At 44.9% G+C, this 18,829-nt stretch overlaps 1 protein-coding gene across 8 annotated transcripts in view; it reads right to left on the bottom strand.

Annotated features, from left to right (window-relative positions):
• Positions 1 to 18,829, bottom strand: part of LOC310779878 (calcium/calmodulin-dependent protein kinase type II delta chain) — a 133,253-nt gene that overhangs the window by 49,158 nt on the left and 65,266 nt on the right. For 7 of the 8 annotated variants that reach the window (XM_083640381.1, XM_083640383.1, XM_083640384.1 and 4 more), the window contains exons 4-7: positions 11,868 to 11,922; positions 7,280 to 7,345; positions 5,835 to 5,907; positions 318 to 420 (exon numbers count right to left, since the gene is read on the bottom strand). In XM_083640381.1, the coding sequence (XP_083496507.1) occupies positions 318 to 420; positions 5,835 to 5,907; positions 7,280 to 7,345; positions 11,868 to 11,922 (297 nt within the window). Of the gene's footprint in view, positions 1 to 317; positions 421 to 4,540; positions 4,614 to 5,834; positions 5,908 to 7,279; positions 7,346 to 11,867; positions 11,923 to 18,829 lie in introns of all 8 variants that reach the window. The other variant, XM_083640388.1, reaches the window with a different exon arrangement.

The raw sequence follows: 18,829 nt of genomic DNA, 5'->3' as shown, positions 1-18,829 counted from the left end.
GAACTCATTAACTCATTAAGTCACCTGGTGACTGAGTGGAGAACTCATTAACTCATTAAGTCACCTGGTGACTGAGTGGAGAACTCATTAACTCATTAAGTCACCTGGTGACTGAGTGGAGAACTCATTAACTCATTAAGTCACCTGGTGACTGAGTGGAGAACTCATTAACTCATTAAGTCACCTGGTGACTGAGTGGAGAACTCATTAACTCATTAAGTCACCTGGTGACTGAGTGGAGAACTCGTTAACTCATTAAGTCACCTGGTGACTGAGTGGAGAACTCGTACGGTGTAATAGATGCTGTGTATACTCACCGAACCATGCCTGCTGGTCTCCCTGCACCTCGATGGCCAGGCCAAAATCAGCCAGCTTGACCGCCGCCCCCTTCAACTTGCTGGCTAGGAGCAAATTCTCAGGCTTGGAGTGGAGACACACAAGATACAAACCTTCAATACTCGTTCACTGACGTACCGGATCAACATGTCACAATTGAAGTCTTTCCAACGTTTTGGTCACTGGCAGCTCACTATAGCAGTTCTAAACAAGGGGAATTCCCATTAGAATATAACACACAGAGTAACCGCAATAGGAAGTGATGTCACACAGGTGATGTCACACAGCGTGTTGGGAGCATAGTGCAGCTAGGACTAGTGGCTGAGCTACAGGTAGGGCAACTCTAGCACCTAACCAGATAAAAATGTCTGCTGGGAGTCAGGCATGGCATGGCACGCAAACACACACACACACGACTGCCTGATATTGTGTAACAAGCCAGATTACATTCAGGTGCAGTCAGTGGCCACAGCTGATCTCAACCAAACGGCACGGGCACAGTGCTCTAAATTGACCTTTCCTTAGCCCCGCCCCTTTTTGTTTTTCCTATGGAGTCAGCCTACATAAACATAAACAGTGATTTGTCAAAAAGTACAAAAGACATGTGAATAAGAGTAATAAAGTACTAAAGGTGGTGAGTTCAAAGAGGGCATGGTTCCAACAGTCCTCTTTTACAGTACAGTGTCTACTGTCTAGTATAACAGGAGACCAGTGGCGAGTTGACCGAGGAAGCAAAAATGGGGTGGGGCTTAGGAAAGGTCAATTGGCCGGTCCGGGCGGTGGAAACTGATTGGCTGACGGTGGCGAACCATGCCGAACCCCAGCAGCAGCACAAGAGGAAGAGAGGGCGGGGTTTCTCTTTAGTAAAAGGTCTCTGGGTTTTGGAGTGGATGAATAATGTATTTGCTGACATTTTCAAAGCAGTTTCCTCGGCCGAGCCGAATAACAGGAAGTGATTCAAAATGAATAGGTCGTAACGTAATAATAACAACACAGAGGCAGAAGGACACAGTAGATGGAGTCCTCTCTGAAAGGAAGCTGCTTTTATTCGGCAACAATTACAGTACATCCGGTGACCTCAGGAGGAGCAGCGCATCCACACCGCCTACACACGGCTACTGTTGTAACACTGTCTGTCTGCACAATTGGTTCATTCACAAAAAGGCCTCGTCATGTCATTCAGTGAACATCTCTTTCTCAGTCAGTCAGTCAGTCAGTCAATCAGTCTGTGCACATTAGCAGGGTTTGCTTGTGCAGTTAGTACAGCGTTCGTGAAATAGAGTTCGTGCAGTTCAGGAGGACATGCTGTGTGGGTGAAGAGGGGAGGGCTGGGGTCATCACAGTCATCAACAGTGCCATGCAGTCATTGCAAACACCCCCCACCACCACCCGTACCCCCCAACGAATCCCAGCCCTGGAAGACAACCATGTGACCTGGAATGGGGGTCAAAGGAAGGACGAGGAGAGGAGAAGAGAGGGAATGAAGAGACAAGTCATCCCTGAAAGATTGTTCTCGGCAAAAGTGCGGCTGAGCGGTTTTTGAGAAGCGCTTTATAACGTGTCGTGATCACACAGATGGTACCATATGGTGTGGGGGGTGTGGGGGCAACGCAGTGCACTTCTGACGCCAGCAGTTGCGTCATTTTCATCGCTAATATTCTAAAAGCGTTTAGACAGACTGTCATTACTACCTAGTGTGGCTTTTAAGGCCTGTGGATAAGGCGACAACCACACACACACACAATCTAAATAAGACAATATTTTGATTACACGAGTTGCTTATATAATATACTGTATATATATATATACAGTCCGATAAGACGTCATAGGGCGATTAGGTGTTTACATGTCCACAATGCACTTGAATTATGTGACTAAGCTCAGTTAATATCAGAATATTGCAGTCGATGTGTTTGCTGGGTATACACACACACTCACACAAATATATAAACTTGTGTGTCTGTATCTGTGTAGCAAGCAGTTCATACTGTATCAGATTGACCTGAGTGTCTGTATCTGTGTAGCAAGCAGTTCATACTGTATCAGATTGACCTGAGTGTCTGTATCTGTGTAGCAAGCAGTTCATACTGTATCAGATTGACCTGAGTGTCTGTATCTGTGTAGCAAGCAGTTCATACTGTATCAGATTGACCTGAGTGTCTGTATCTGTGTAGCAAGCAGTTCATACTGTATCAGATTGATCAGAATGTATGCTCCCTCCTTGCGGCTGGTGTGTAATGGCTGTAATTGGATTGTGTCTAACACAGCCAGCCATAAAGGAGACGTAATGACTGGCCTGCTAATGTAGCCTGGGAGGTCTGCTTCAACCTGGAGGGCCACTACTGCTGCACACAGGCAGACACACACTCTCAAGTGAAATCTCTCTACAGTTAAGTGTTGTCGAAATGCTTCTCTTCACTACTTTATCTCACATTATCTAACAAAGACGGTAGAGAGAGGACAGACAGAGAGCATCTGTCATTCAAAAGGAAAACTGGGGTGGGGGGGGCAAGAGAGAGGATAATTTCCCTAAGAGGATGTCATTACTGTTTAGAGTGGATTTTCCCATATTAAAAGCCATTTGCCCGGTCGCCTTTCTGACAAAGCTGCGCAAAGATGATATCGTAGCTGGTCAAATGTAGGCTTTTATGAAGCATTACTGCTCCAAAGAAATTTATTACGGACTGTAAGACAGCGTGCAATAAATTCATGTGTCTAGACTGCCACATAAACTATAAAGCTGTGCAGAAACTTTATTATTAAAGGCGGACACACCAAACTGATGTCAAAGGACTAGTGGCAATGAAGGCCAACTGTTGTGTCGCCTCATGTCGCCTTTGTTGTGGCCAAAAAGGTGCACTTGAACACAAAGACTACAGCTGACGGTCAACTAACACATACGCTCTGCGCCCACGTGAGATCTACGACTGCAGATACACAAATCAACCCTTGCCTGGTCTTTTGCTTGCAAGCAGTGTGACAATAGAATAGAGGGTTTTCATGGTGCCTCTGCTCTCCAGCTTGCCTTATTTGTTTTGGTCGTATTTGTTTTGTCTTTGTGTTACGCAGCCAGCCATGGTAACTGCCTGGCACCAGCCAATCAGTGTGCGCGGGCAGAGGGCTACCTGGCACCAGCCAATCAGTGTGCGCAGGCAGAGGGCACTCGGCCAATGCAAAACACCGGCTGGTTAAGTCTAAAGGTAAAGTAAAACTCGGGGGGGTGCGCCCGGCTCATTTGATTGGCAAATCAGAGCGATGGAGCCAAACCACTGCGAGAGAAGCGGCACTGGGAATGGAAACTAGCACCAGCACTGTGGGTGCACCGTGGGTATATTAGGCCTGACTGTGGTCAGTCCTTGGATGGGAGACCATGGTGCTGAAAATAGGACCAGTAGGAGGTGCTCTTCCCTCTGGTCTCATTATTAATATCCGCATCCCCAATGCCCCAGGGCAGAGACAGGGACTCTGTTCTGTGAGTGAGCACAGCAAACTGGCTGCCGTGCATCAATCAGGTGGGTGCTACACATCGCGGTAGATGAGTTGAATCCCTCCAGCCCCTCCCCCGACATGTGAAGCGCTTTGAGTACTTAGAAAATCTATTATTATTAATAATAACATGGAGAGATGGTGTTCGTGTGTGTGTGTGTGTGTGTGTGTGTGTGTGTGTGTGTGTGTGTGTGTGGGGGCGAGGGGGTTTCCTTCAATTCTACCGCGCAAGGTGAATATTTAGCTTTGTCACTTGATGGCTTATTTGAGATGTTCTGCAGACACAGGGGCCTTTTTAATAAGGCCATTTGTTTTTTTATGCACTTTTTCATGGCTGCAGTTTAATTGGGAGGACCGCTAGTCCTATTTCCAGGCCCATTAACACTTATGTAGCCACGGACAGGGCTGCTTGGCTTGAGGTCGACGTACCTGCGAAACATAGATATCAAAAAGTTGACGTGATGCGGGGAAGACGACATGTCATACAGGTACAAGTTTTAACCACGGAATGACTCCGGGTAGTTATTTCAGCGGGAATGAGGAAGACGGAAACAACGGAAGTTTGGGAGTTGATGGAATGGGATCAAGGGAAAAAAGAGGGAAAAACAAACTGTGAAGAAACAATTAGAGAAGACAGGTTTGAAACAAGATGTGGGACACAAGAAGAGGGAGGAGTGTGTGTCTCTGTTTGTTTGGTCTCCCCAGTGTGGCTACTCACCTTCAGGTCGCGGTGGACCACGCCCACCTGGTGGCAATGGAGTACGGCCTCTAGGATCTGCTGAATGCAATGACTGCATGCAAACACCAGGGGGGCCGTGGGTTAGTGACAGGCTCACTCACTGTCTGTGGCTCAGGGCTCGCATTGAGACTCGGGGAGCTGCTGGCCGTGTTCGCAGGGATAACGTACAGTAACCCACCCAACATTATTATTATGACGTATAATTTGGCAACTTCGGAGACGCCAATTAGAATTTTCCTTGACGGCGCGTCCGGCATGTTTTGTTTTCTTCGATGCCTGTGACGGTACCAAAAGTTGACTAGCTGCGATTTCGTCATCCCGCGACACACCCGTGTGGCCGATTCCCCGCCCGAGTCTCAAAACAGAAGTGGTGTTAGCTCCTGGCCAACTGAACAGCCAGACGCTGGGAGGGGGCGAGGAGGGAGATGGGGGGCTGGTGGAGAGATGGCGAGGCAGAGGACGTGTGGTGTGCCATCGGGGGTCAAGAGTCTGCGGGATGTCAATGTCTCTTGTCAAGTCTCTTGACAGTGGACTGCCACAAGGTCAAATTCAATGGCGGAAAACATGGCAACAGCAGCAATCAGTTCCTGTCTTTAACTGGATCCCAGTCCACCTAAACTGGTGGACGAACTAGTCTCACTTACAGAGTCGTGGTATCGTAGTGTTAATGCATTTTTAGTGTCAGTCTCGCAGTCAAAATTCTTGGCATCGTGTCGACACTGGTGTTAGCCGGAACGCAATCCTGCAGTGCGTACTCTTGGGCTCTGATGGCACACGGTTAAGAACCACAAAGAAGGGGTGGGGAAGGGGGTGACTGAACCACCCCTTCCTCACCCAATCCTCCTCTTCCTCCTCATCTTCCTCCCCTGCCCGAACTCCCTCCGGCCGCAGCCCCTCAGCGGCTGTTTCAGAGCCTGGCTTTGGAAAGATGCTACATGCACGTTGTGCCCTGGCAAAGAGGGGAGGGAAGAGGGAGGGAAGGTGAGATCTACCACCTCCCCCTGGCACTACCCTACCTACGGCCTCCTCTCCAGCCAACCTGCCCACATTGCCCTCTAAGTGGGTGGAGTTTAGAAGGTGCGCGTGGGTGAGGGTGACTGGCGGAGAAGGGGGTGGGGGGGGGGGTGGTTTTGGAGGAGGCGGAGCTTGATAGGTGATTGGTTAATTGGTTTAGTTGGATTGAACAGGCGGTGGAGGAGCGGGGCAAGGTGCCGCAGGCGGGCAGGCCCGAGTCTTTTTGTCGCTGCCGTTGTTATTGCCGTCAGTTACTAACCTTTAGGTCCCTGTGCACTATGCCATTTATGTGGCAATGATTTACACTTTCTAGAATCTGCTGTATGCAGTGACTGTGGAGGAGAGAGAGATCAGGCCAGAAGCAAAAAGGAGGAGAGGAAGAGGGAGAACAGGTACATGTCAGAAAACAACAAAGAAACAAACAATAATAGGCAGACAAACGGACCAAACACAGATGGCAAAAATAGCAAACACTCGGTTGACAGAGGAGAGACCAGAGCTAGATTCTCATAGCAGAAAAAGGAGAGGACATAAGTGCGCTTTCTTTTCGTCTAAACAGCACTTTCAGATGCTCAGATTAACAGCTCCACGAAAACGTAAAGAAAAGCCACACAAAACAGAATCCACATCCTCATTATTGGGAAAGCGAACATCAAGAGAGTCAAGAAGACTCCGGAGGATTTCATTGGGAAAGACAAATCCAGGAGCCACCTCATCAACTGAGAACAAAGGTAAAAGCTGGTTTCACTGGTTTTGGTTGGGGGGGGAGAAATAATAATAATAATAATAATAATAATAATAATAATAATAATAATAATAATAATAATAATAATAGTCAATGGAAAAAGAACAATAGATGTGTTCTGCTTTGGATGGAGTTTTTATAATAAACGGCAAAGAGAGGTAAAAACATGGAAAAGTAGCCTCATAATCAGAGAATGAAGGAAGAATAGAGAGAGCATCTTAAGCAGAAGGCACATCAAAGGCAGCAGAAAACGCACATCAATACATACTGTATATAGAACAGGAGAGGAAAGAGTTATGTAACATAGTAACATACTATATAGTCACTGTATAATGAGGAGGGGACTCCATACATCAACGTTCACATCCACTGATACATAATGCATGCAGAAACAGTGTGTGTGTGTGTGTGTGTGTGTGTGTGTGTGTGTGTGTGTGTGTGTGTGTGTTTGTCTGCAACATTGACTGCCCACTTTTTCACTGCTCTGCCACCCAGCTACCAAATGAATCGTGAGCATAATAAAACAGTTGATTCGTAGCAAAAATAAAAAAGGAAGACGAAGGGAGGAAAAAAACAGGGGAAACAGGCAATTGTTTGCACTTTTTTCTGTCCCCCTCTTCTCCAAATCAAATTGTTTATGGTCATGATTCATCTCGTCCGTTGGCGCCTTGGTTCCAGGCTTTAAACTCTTGATATAAGGATTTTCTGAAACGACTATGGAGAAAAGAATGGGAAATTCACTTCCTGGAACCAGAGCCATTGAGGTCTATGTGCATGCACGAGTGTTGCATGTATCTGATTGTGTTCATTGTACTGTAGTGTATACTGTATCTGCCAGTTTGAATGATGTCACAGTAGACTAATCTAGACTAATGGGTTTCCCACCATAATCATCTAGTATATTGAGAAATATCAACAGAACATATAGGCTGTGTGGTCTGAGAGTGCATCGCACTCACCTGGCATCAGCTTCACTGTAGTACTCTCTGGCAACAATGTCTTCAAACAGCTCGCCACCGGTAACTCTGAAAGACAAAGAAATAGCGGGACAAAGAACAGAAAGAGAGAGTGAGACCAACAGAGACTAGAGAGAAGTAAAAAAACAAGCACAAACACAAACCCTAACACACCCACATCCCCTAGCCACTCCCCCTAGCCACCACTCCAACCCCGACTCTCGAGGACCTTCCTATCCTTAGGTACGGCCTCTTTTCCCTAGTCCCGCCCCTTCCTTGCCCCCAAACCCCTCCCACCACCCACATCCTCCTAGCCACCCCCTGGAGGGCCTGCTGGCCAACGCCGTGGGAAAAAATAAATACAGCATGGGAACGTTGCACAATAAATCTCAGTCTCATTCAGGCTATATTAACTGGCGCCTGGAAGAGATGTGGTTGTTTCACACCAATATGGTCAAAAGAATGAGGTCATGCTTGTGTGTCCTAATGGTGAAATCACTGCAATAATATATTGAGTTAGATACGATCATACGCTATATGGACATTGTTGACTCAGCTGGAAGGGGTTTCCATGTCTTTCACTGAGCTTATGAGGCAAGTCCCGAGAGTGTTTCCACAGAGCTGAGCAACACACAGAGGACTGTCTCATGTAACCATCCTTCAAACTCACACGTCAGCCATATTGGCAGAACAGTGTACATGTCAGTCATATTGGCAGAACAGTGTACATGTCAGCCATATTGGCAGTGTACGTGTCGTGCACAGAGAACTTCTTGAAGCCATTACTTATTGATGGGAGGACAACTTGGCTATTAAACAAGAACATCAACACCAAAATCTTCCATATGTCTCCAGTAGATACTAACACTTAACAAAGCAGGCCACTGGCATTATCCAAGGTAAGAAGGTTGACCTTTTTGTAACAACAAGTTATTGGTGGTTTTATTATATGGCTGTAGATGATTAGATTTTAACAATGAAACATTGGTAATTCAATATAGCTGATGCAGCCAGGTTTATTTTAGGAACTGTTTCATTTGAGTACTCATCCACTGCTCAGTGATTTTTAGCTCTATCTGACCTACACGTACAATATTTTCTGCACAGCTCTAAAAACACAGACATTCTTTAAATATACAAATGTTTCTATTTAATATTTTTATTTTATATTTAGCTTCTTGACTCGCTGTACTTGCTCTTTAGTTTCTTATTTTCTCTTACTCTATTCAGTGTTGTTATGCACCAAAATACCAAAGCAAATTCCTTGAATGTTAGCTTACTTGGCAATAAAGATGATTCCCATTCAGATATCACATTTCATGTATATTTTTACCAATCTCCGACATAAAACTGCCAGACTCGGCTGCATTTAGTGATGCTACAATCCCCCCAACATACACACACACACACACACACACACTTTTGTGATAAAGCTAATGGTAGCCTATGCTAGTAGTGGCTCAACATACGGTATGCTAAAGAGTTACAGTAGCATGTAGCACTGCAGACCATGATCTACCGGGGACATGTTCTCACCACTGAACAGGGAAGAAAAACATGCTGTATTCCTGGAAAGATATTTTCACAGGCAAAAGTCCAGTGGCTTTTCCAGCGCCTGTGGAAAAAGTGACCACTGTTCACTTGGGGCTAGTTTTCATATTACAGCTCCTAATGACTTTGGTGTTGTCACCACTTTAGTTTTACTGCTGGCCTGCAAAGTTCCATTGCTGTTATTGGCTTGCGTTCAGCAGCCAAGACGTGACCTATACAGTAGAATGCCCCAACACAGCACTGTAATTAGTATTTTCTCTTCTTCCAACAATGGACCAATCCAAACAACCGATACATACAGTGCTAAAAAGGCACATTGAGGGGACACATTGAGCTGTAAGCCTCTGGAGATGTAATCTTTTCGGTTGCTCCTCTGTTTCCCGCCGATTTGAATGACTTACCGTGTTTTGTCATCCTTCCAGGCACGTTTTCTATTTAGGTAAAAAGGAGGAATGCCCTTTCTTTCTATGCGACTCTGCCTCTTGGCCAGCGAGCGAACATCCGACATTTAATTTTTTATAGGCCTGAGTCAAATTAAACGCAGCGTTTAAAATACATTGGGAGCAATTTCCCTTCGGGCTGCCAAATTAGATGGCAGGCAATGGCTGCCAATGCACAGCAGAGGAGATGAATAAGGGAGATGGTGGAGTTATAAAGGCTGGGAACTGGGAAGGTAAGGGGGTTAGAGGGAGAGCGAGAGACATTTGTGGGAAAGGATAATAGTGTATATAAGATTTTGATTTCTGTATTAACAAATTGAGAAATGGATAGAGGATGATCACTGACTACAGAGAAAGGAGCATCTTTATATAGGCGGTGTGAGAGCAAAACTATTGATTGATTGCTTATGAATTGGTTGTTGATCATTATTGACTCTGTTCCATAATGATCTATGGCTCTCTCTCTTATAAGACGTGTCATAGGGAGTTATTTAAACACAATTATGCACTTTTAGAGTTATAGTGTAATCAATAATAAATAGACGTGTTCTCATTATTGATGGATCAACACAAGGCATTTAATTAATTTCGCTATTACAACTGCTTATGGGACTTAAATTGCAGGCATATACTGTAAAACAGGTGGGACTTTTAGACTGGGCTATTAAGGAGAGGATGCCAGTGACAAATGTCCAATGCAAGATCTCTGAGAGGAAAAACAACTTATGGTCATACTTACATTGGACCAATATGCGAACAAATGAGACCCTAAGCTGCCATACAGAAGAAAATAATTTAAATAATAGTAATACACCACTTTGTATTGCAGGAAATTATGTGAATGGCCACATTTTCCGCTTAATAAAACTGGATTGGAGTAGGGTGGGACTAGGGAGTAGGCCGAGCACCAAGCTCATAATACAACAATGAATCTTCAGAAATCGTATTGGGAAGGCCAAACAGAGCTCAAATGTCGGGTTCCAGAAGTACATTTCCCATTCATCTTTTCCATAGGGAATTTGTTTAATGGTTTTAGTTTTAATGGTGTAAAGTAGACTTGCCATGAGTTTGTGAAATGACTATATATGTTCCTACTGTATATATGCTGTATGTATTTTTGTTAATTTATTGTTATAAGCTCATGATTCAACTGGTAGTTGGCTGCTTCAGTCCAAAGCTCAAACACTAAATGAGGATTTTCTGAAAGGTCTATGGAGAACATGAATAGGAAATGTACTTCCAGAACCAAGGCCACTGAAAAAGGAGGCGTGTATATTTCAGCTTTATTGGGACTAAATGTGGCCAGAATATTGAAGACTGTCTACTTTCATTTAAAAATTCCTTTCATCATTATTCCATAGTCCATACTGCATGGGCCTCCCTCCAAACACAATCCTAGATCCACTGTAGGACCGTGGAAGAAAACAGTCACGCAAGACTGGTGATTAAATCAATAAAAGCAACATTTCATCATGTTCAAAAAAATGGCCAATGCTAGATAAATGTATGGGCAAGCGCTGTGTGAGGATGGAGTCATGGAAGATGTCATCTTTAAGGCTAAGAGTGGGCTTATGGAGTCCTATAGGAATGTGACCCCTCAAGCCTATTCCCCTGGTCGATATGGAGACAAAACACAGTCTCATTGATTTGTGTCAGGGGGAATCAGTGAGGAGCAGGTCATCTGTCCACAGAGAGATGCTGTCCACAGTAAGGAGAGGAAGCCATTAACCCATGACAGTATACAGCTCAACAGTGACCGCCCACTTTTCAGAGCAAAAACAATTGGAAAATGGAAAAAAGGGCAAATAAATAAATACATTTAGACTTTTCTTTCCCTCTCTGAATGAAATGTTTTATGGTCAGGATTGGAATTGATTCATCTCATAGCCGGTTGACTTGGTTCTATATGGGAAACACCATGCAAATTCCTTCCATACAGACTCATTCCATTTCCCCCCCAGAATGCACTTCTGCTTTGAAATGTGCCCTGGAGGTTCACAGATTTCTTTTTACCAGTCCATGGTATAAAGGGGTGCAAACAGGATTTCCTGGTCATGTGATGCGTCAAAGTCAAAGACCCCTTTTCACAACCAAACAGTAAAACATGGATTTTTATATTACTGCCTTTTAGTCAAATTGAGGAGCCGTTCAAAAGTGGGCGGTCACTGCAGGTGCCCGTGTCTGTGTGTGTGTGTGTGTGTGTGTGTGTGTGTGTGTGTTTCTCTGTGTGATCTAATTTGCCTTTGGATGTCCTCTGGATGTCCTTAAATAGGAACACAGTTCATATCTTTTGAGGATTTTAGTGCAAGGCCAACTACTATGAGAAGCTGATAGAAACCCATTTCTACTGTGAGTCATATATAACTATATGAAACACATCATAACATGACTGACACCACTGATGCAAAGCTGTGAAACATCTAAACCATACTGAGTCATCCATGACTTTCTACCGGCCAGAGCGGGTGGTCTCTATAATGTACTCACCAGACTACATTGACACGCTTTGGTGACTAGCAAGTGATCATTTTGGACCCTGTGTGTGTGTGTGTGTGTGTGTGTGTGTGTGTGTGTGTGTGCCAAATAAATCCTTCACTTACAAATCAAAGACCAGATAGTGGAATCCTTCCTCTGATATGCTGTCATGGAGCCGCACTGGAGGGGGGGGGGGAGAGAAGTTGCAGTTATTCAATGACAGACATTTAGAAATACAGTTACTGACAGAAAAACAAAACCCCCAAGTATAGAGATCCAAAGTAGACATCACTTCCTGCCTTTGTCTCGGTACCAGCGTCTGAAAAAATATGAATGGGTGTGAACGGCGAGAGACGATAGATACTTTTTTGATCCCGTTTGAATTTTGCCACAGGGTACACATATCATGCTTGTCAATGTAAAAGATAACGTTGCAAGTGAAGAAAGTCGCAGTTTGTGGTAAAAACACTGTGTGGCACTGTACGTTATAAATCAGAAAGAGTACGAACAACCAGTCGCCTAAGTGACGTCTCTCCCGCCAGTCCACGTTGTTGATGGTGTGACGTATATTGTTGTTTGTTGATTGACAAAACTAAACCTTACTGTACGTTTCAGCTTCAGAACAAACGTGTGAGCGTGGTCTATATGAGCGTGGTGTGTGAGTGTGTGAAGGTTTCAGTGTGGATACAGTCAGCCTCATCCCTTTGCCTGTGCTCAGCGCTTCCATGCGACCTTGCCCCGTTATCACAGAGAGCAGCTTTAAGATGCCCCATTCATCTTGCTGTCACCGACGTGCAGCTCCTCCAAGCTGAAGCCCGGCACCACAACTACTTTATTAGTCATAGAAAATCTAGGAGTTCAGTGTGACATTGATACAAATATGAATTATTGAGAACTTTCACGTCCAGAAATATCTCATTGCCTTCCGGTACTGTAGATCGAGCTCTGGACACACAAACACGTGTGCCCTGGTAGATTGTTTCCTGCTGAAATATTAACTGGGGGACTACGTTCAGCTGCACTGAACTGCTCAGCGGTTTGTCCAGAGGAGTGCGTTCTGTAGTTTCAATGCCCCATAGTCAAAAAGGAAAACACTTAAATGCCGACTCTCGCTGGAGGTCGAAAGCACACATGCAAACAGACATGCATGTTGCTGCGACGGGCGAAATCGAGCGTTTATGCGTGAGCTATTCAACCGGAATCATGTTCAAAGAGATGTGTAAAAGTCATTTTTCATGTTGGTTTTTGCCTGGCTACCTGGCTTATGCTTTCATATCTGCCAGCTCCATTATAAACGGTTAGTGTGCTACACTTGTTACTATGTAAACTTAACCCAAGGTTTTATATCGGGAGGTTTTCGTGCATAAACGTTGTGAAAGATGTAGGGGTGTCACGATACACTCAGTTCACGATACGATACGTATCACGATACTGGGTTCACGATAACGATACGATACGATACGATTTTAACAATATTTTTTTAAACTTGAATAATGACAATATATGACTGGAAAAGTAGTATTTTATTTGAAATGCACAAATACAAAGCATGCTGTTGTGAGTTACACCGTCACTTAGATTTACTTTGAACTAAAAGGTTTCTCAGCAGTATAAATTCTCATCATGCATCTTCAGTTTTTCTTCAAACTCAAACAACAAGACTTTTCTTAGTCTATTTTTTATGCATCTTCAGTTTTTCCTGTCAAGTAAGTAATTTTTTTTGCCAGAAACTCAATTGAATGGTTTCTCTCCTGTATAACTTCTCATGTGTCTCTTCAGAGACTTGTTCAACTGAACTACTTTCCACACATTGAACTTCAACAAAGAAAGACGTTTCTTTGTCTATTTTTGGAGGGGGAAAAAAAAAAAACATTACATATCGTGACGTTTTACTATCGCGAAATTTCATGGGACGATATATTGTGACACCCCTAGAAAGATGACAACCTGGTCCTAAAAGCCGTGGTAACAATTTGCTTGAAGTGCACTGTGATGCATTAGAAGCCTATTAAAATGACCTTTTTTTTAACGATATTAATAACACAAACATCAGACAATCATATTAAATTTAATATCATGTCATTAACTACACAGTCGGTCCATTAAGTATTCAACCCTGTAAATCTTTTGCAAAGGGTTTATTATATCAATCTCCGATTACAATAATTATCATGAGCCCACAATGTGTTTATGATGCGTGATAATGCTTTATGAGCTACACCTCAAGTGAAGTGTTACCTCACTTGCCATTAGAGACATACAGTATAAGGCTGCAACTAGCCATTCTTTTCATTGTCGATTCATCTGTCGATTATTTTTTTCGATTCATTGATTCGTTTCCCAAAAGCCCAAGATGACGTCCTCAAATGTCTCGTTTTGTCCACATCACAAAGATATTCAGTTTACTGTCATAGGAGTAAGTAAACAAGAAAATATTCACATTTAAGAAGCTGGAATCAGAGAATGTTGACATTTTTTTTCTTTTCTTAAAAAAATACTCAAACAGATGAATCACTTAACATTTTTGATTGATTGATTGATTTTATTCACACACATCGTCATCATTTAGTACATTACAGTATTCATGGCATTTCAGTACTGAGGCAGGGTGTGTGTGAAAGGGTCGCCCCAAGGAAGCTATTTAAAGCTTTTAGGAGGGAAATAGTTGTCAATTAATTTAATAGTTGACAACTAAATTGATGATTTGTTCCAGGTCTTACAGTATTGCAAAACTGGTTTGAAACCCTGTTGATTTACACTAGCGCACGTACGCACGCACACGACAACAAGCGTCTGCTCTATTCTTAGCACTCAGGGCTTTTGAATGGAGCATGAATGTCAGGGAGTCAGCTTGTCTGTCCCCATTTGTTGGAGGAGTGGAAGACGGGGGCGGCGGAGAGGAAAGAACGCCGCCGAGGGTGCGGCTGCTCTGAGCCAATTAGCCGTGCCGCCTGATGGACGCGGGATGGAAGGATGTGAAGTGACCAGAGAGAGAGTGATACGATGCCTCTGACAGGGACCGGAGGCGGAGCACTCAGAGTCAACATAGGGGGCTTCTTGGGGCAGAGATTCCTACAGTAGTAGTTTTCTGAGGCTCAGTCCACATGTCCACCCTCTGGACTTGTGGACTGAGGCCTCGCAGTCTTCAGTCGTACCGTGATGTGTTCAATGTCATCACGTCAAAGTCTGCGATGGCCAGAGACTGCAAGGCTAGAAATAAGCCGCTGAGACAGGCCTATAGACCAAATCAGCGGGATGTTTACATTTACTTCCGGGTACCCCTGAGGTCCACACATTATAATGGCGGTGAACGGCACAAACTGACGTGTTGAAGACAAAAACAGACAAAGAAGACAAAAATGGTTCGTCCGTGTTGTGTTGTTGTTTAATATCATTCATAACGACACTTTCACTAACGTTAGTGGAGACCAGACTAGCTAATTTACCTGTTGGACCAGACCAGAGTAGACTTGACGCTAAATTAAATTAACGTGGCGTCAGTAGCTCTGTTTGTAACGTTAACGTAACCTCGCGTCACCAGGCTCTTCTACGTTAAGGAGTCTGCAAAACAGCGAGTTTGACAGACAAACAAACGTTATTAGCTAGCTAACACTACATAAAACAAACACAGAAGAAAGGCTAGATACGTCGGACAAGCATGTTTACCAACCGTTTAACCATTTAAATTGAAAGTAGTCGGCCGAAAACAACGAGAGGGTTTGACAGCATTTATTTGACAACACGCACATTTAAACCTGCCGCCTTCCCCAAGTGGTACCCGGAAGTAAATTTGTTTACATGGTGACGTCACGGTGATTTGGTCTATAGACTACAATGATAAAATAATGCATTTTGCTGAGTGACCTCTATGGCTTCTGTGTCATGATGTGGTTGAATATTATTACTGCCTACATTAGTAGTTTTTTTAGGCAAGTACAATGAATTGTGGGTAATTAAATTGGTGAAGTCTGCACACCAAGGGGACTCTGGAAGTCTGCAGAAAGTCTGCTTGAGGTCCCTTGTGGACTAACCTGACGCTGCCAGATCAGATGGTTTGTTTTCACATGGACATCTGGGAACGAGTCGCTTGGGAAACCATTTCAAAGGGCAGGCACGCCACTTTCATAAAATACCTGGCAGGTGATTGGATGAACCGTCTGTCTATCACGGGCTCACTCTCACTGGCATCACACCAAAGCCCGCCCATAGCTGCCTCATAGAATGCTCATTGGTGCAAACCACTGGTGGTTCGGATTCAAACCAATAGATTGGAGGGTGGCAAGGTGGATTGGTCATGTGATCGTGATGCAAATCCAGCTACCTCGCAGGGTTACCTGTGGACTGGATGAATTGTGGATTTGGAGGCTTCAGCACTTTTTTCACAGATTTCGGGAATGCGTCCACAAGTCTACGACAAGTGAGGTGAAGCCTGGACATTTGGATTGAGCCTAACTGTATGAATGTGAGGCACGAAGGTTGGATTTGATTTAATTAATTTAATTTATATCAGATTAGCTTTTTTATTCAGACAATCAATAGTTTAATGTACTCACATACATTTTAACTTCAGTTACACATAGTTAATATACTAATAGTATATTTATATATATCATTAAGTTAAGATAGCTTTTATTGTCTCCATGGGGAAATTCATCCTCTGCATTTGACCCATCCTCTACTAGGAACCTTCCTAGGCTAGAACTAGGACAAGTGAGCAGCCACAGTGCAGCGCCCGGGGACCAACTCCAGTTCTTTTGCCAGTGCCTTGCTCAAGGGCACTGACAGGAGACTATAGAGGACCAGAAGAAACTAGAGGTTAAAAAGAGAGAGGGAACCAGACATGGAGAGATGAATAGATGGGAAGAGGAAAGATCTCCCCGCTGGGAATTCCCGTCCATCTCGTTAGCTCGCTTCCTGATCTATCGCCGTGGCGACAGACGAGGGCTTTCCCGGAGATGGATGTAGTGTGGACAGAATAATAACAAGAGCGGAGCCACCGGTGTTTCAACTTGAGAGAGACGGATTGGTCTCAAATGGGGTGTGAGCGTGTGTGCGTGTGCGTGTGTGTGTGTGTGTGTGTGTGTGTGTGTGTGGATAATGAGAATCTCCAGTGATGGATTTAGAGATACTGGAATCACTCCGTGTTCACTCCACTGAATTAAGGATTTTATCTTCTAAGCATTACAGATGGGGTCAATATAGATATTATTCTCACTGAGGGAAAATATGGAAACAGCCATATGATTATGATACATGACACCATGGTCTGGGTGAATAGTCGGGTGGGTGAATACTGATTGGCCGGCAGGTGTGCGTTAAAAGCGCTTAACGCACACGTAGTTCAGCTCATTTAATCACGTTCTAAATTCATCCGCAACCTAACCTGTAACCTTCTAAAAAATCAGATTATTTAATTTACAACACTGAGTAGGCAGTGCCTCATCCTCTGAACACCACAGGATGGCAATGTAACACACAAACTGGAAGAAACCCTGCCCTCTGAACTTACTGATAGCCTACTTTGTATCACATAAACAATCATCTCACTTGGGGGAGGGGGGGTATACAATAACATGGCTGGATAGCAGCTTGTCATACTGTAAATTACCTTTACTGTTTGTTAAGCATACGCAATGTTATTGACTTTGAAAGTTGCTAGCATAACATTAGCTTTAGTTTTTCTGAGCCAAAGGATTCTTCTATCTATGGATCGCTTCCCCTCCACATCATACATTAACCCCCCTCCTGGCTTCCCCTCCACATCATACATTAACCCCCCTCCTGGCTTCACCTCCACGTCATGCATTAACCCCCCTCCTGGCTTCACCTCCACGTCGTGCATTAACCCCCCTCCTGGCTTCACCTCCACGTCGTGCATTAACCCCCCTCCTGGCTTCACCTCCACATCATGCATTAACCCCCCTCCTGGCTTCACCTCCACGTCGTGCATTAACCCCCCTCCTGGCTTCCCCTCCACATCATACATTAACCCCCCTCCTGGCTTCACCTCCACGTCGTGCATTAACCCCCTCCTGGCTTCACCTCCACATCATGCATTAACCCCCTCCTGGCTTCACCTCCACATCATACATTAACCCCCCTCCTGGCTTCACCTCGACGTCGTGCATTAACCCCCTCCTGGCTTCACCTCCACATCATGCATTAACCCCCCTCCTGGCTTCACCTCCACATCATGCATTAACCCCCCTCCTGGCTTCACCTCCACATCATGCATTAACCCCCCTCCTGGCTTCACCTCCACGTCGTGCATTAACCCCCCTCCTGGCTTCCCCTCCACATCATGCATTAACCCCCCTCCTGGCTTCACCTCCACGTCGTGCATTAACCCCCTCCTGGCTTCACCTCCACATCATGCATTAACCCCCCTCCTGGCTTCACCTCCACATCATGCATTAACCCCCCTCCTGGCTTCACCTCCACATCATGCATTAACCCCCCTCCTGGCTTCACCTCCACATCATGCATTAACCCCCCTCCTGGCTTCACCTCCACGTCGTGCATTAACCCCCCTCCTGGCTTCACCTCCACATCATGCATTAACCCCCCTCCTGGCTTCACCTCCACGTCGTGAATTAACCCCCCTCCTGGCTTCACCTCCACATCATGCATTAACCCCCTCCTGGCTTCACCTCCACATCATGCATTAACCCCCCTCCTGGCTTCACCTCCACGTCGTGAATTAACCCCCCTCCTGGCTTCACCTCCACATCATGCATTAACCCCCCTCCTGGCTTCCCCTCCACATCATGCATTAACCCCCCTCCTGGCTTCACCTCCACATCATGCATTAACCCCCCTCCTGGCTTCACCTCCACGTCGTGAATTAACCCCCCTCCTGGCTTCACCTCCACATCATGCATTAACCCCCTCCTGGCTTCACCTCCACATCATGCATTAACCCCCCTCCTGGCTTCACCTCCACGTCGTGAATTAACCCCCCTCCTGGCTTCACCTCCACATCATGCATTAACCCCCTCCTGGCTTCACCTCCACATCATGCATTAACCCCCCTCCTGGCTTCCCCTCCACATCATGCATTAACCCCCCTCCTGGCTTCACCTCCACG

The sequence above is a fragment of the Poromitra crassiceps genome (assembly GCF_964638095.1).
Source record: "Poromitra crassiceps genome assembly, chromosome: 7".
Taxonomy (NCBI): domain Eukaryota; kingdom Metazoa; phylum Chordata; class Actinopteri; order Beryciformes; family Melamphaidae; genus Poromitra; species Poromitra crassiceps.
The sequence above is the reverse complement of the archived record's forward strand: the minus strand, read 5'-3'. Positions and strand labels throughout refer to the sequence as shown.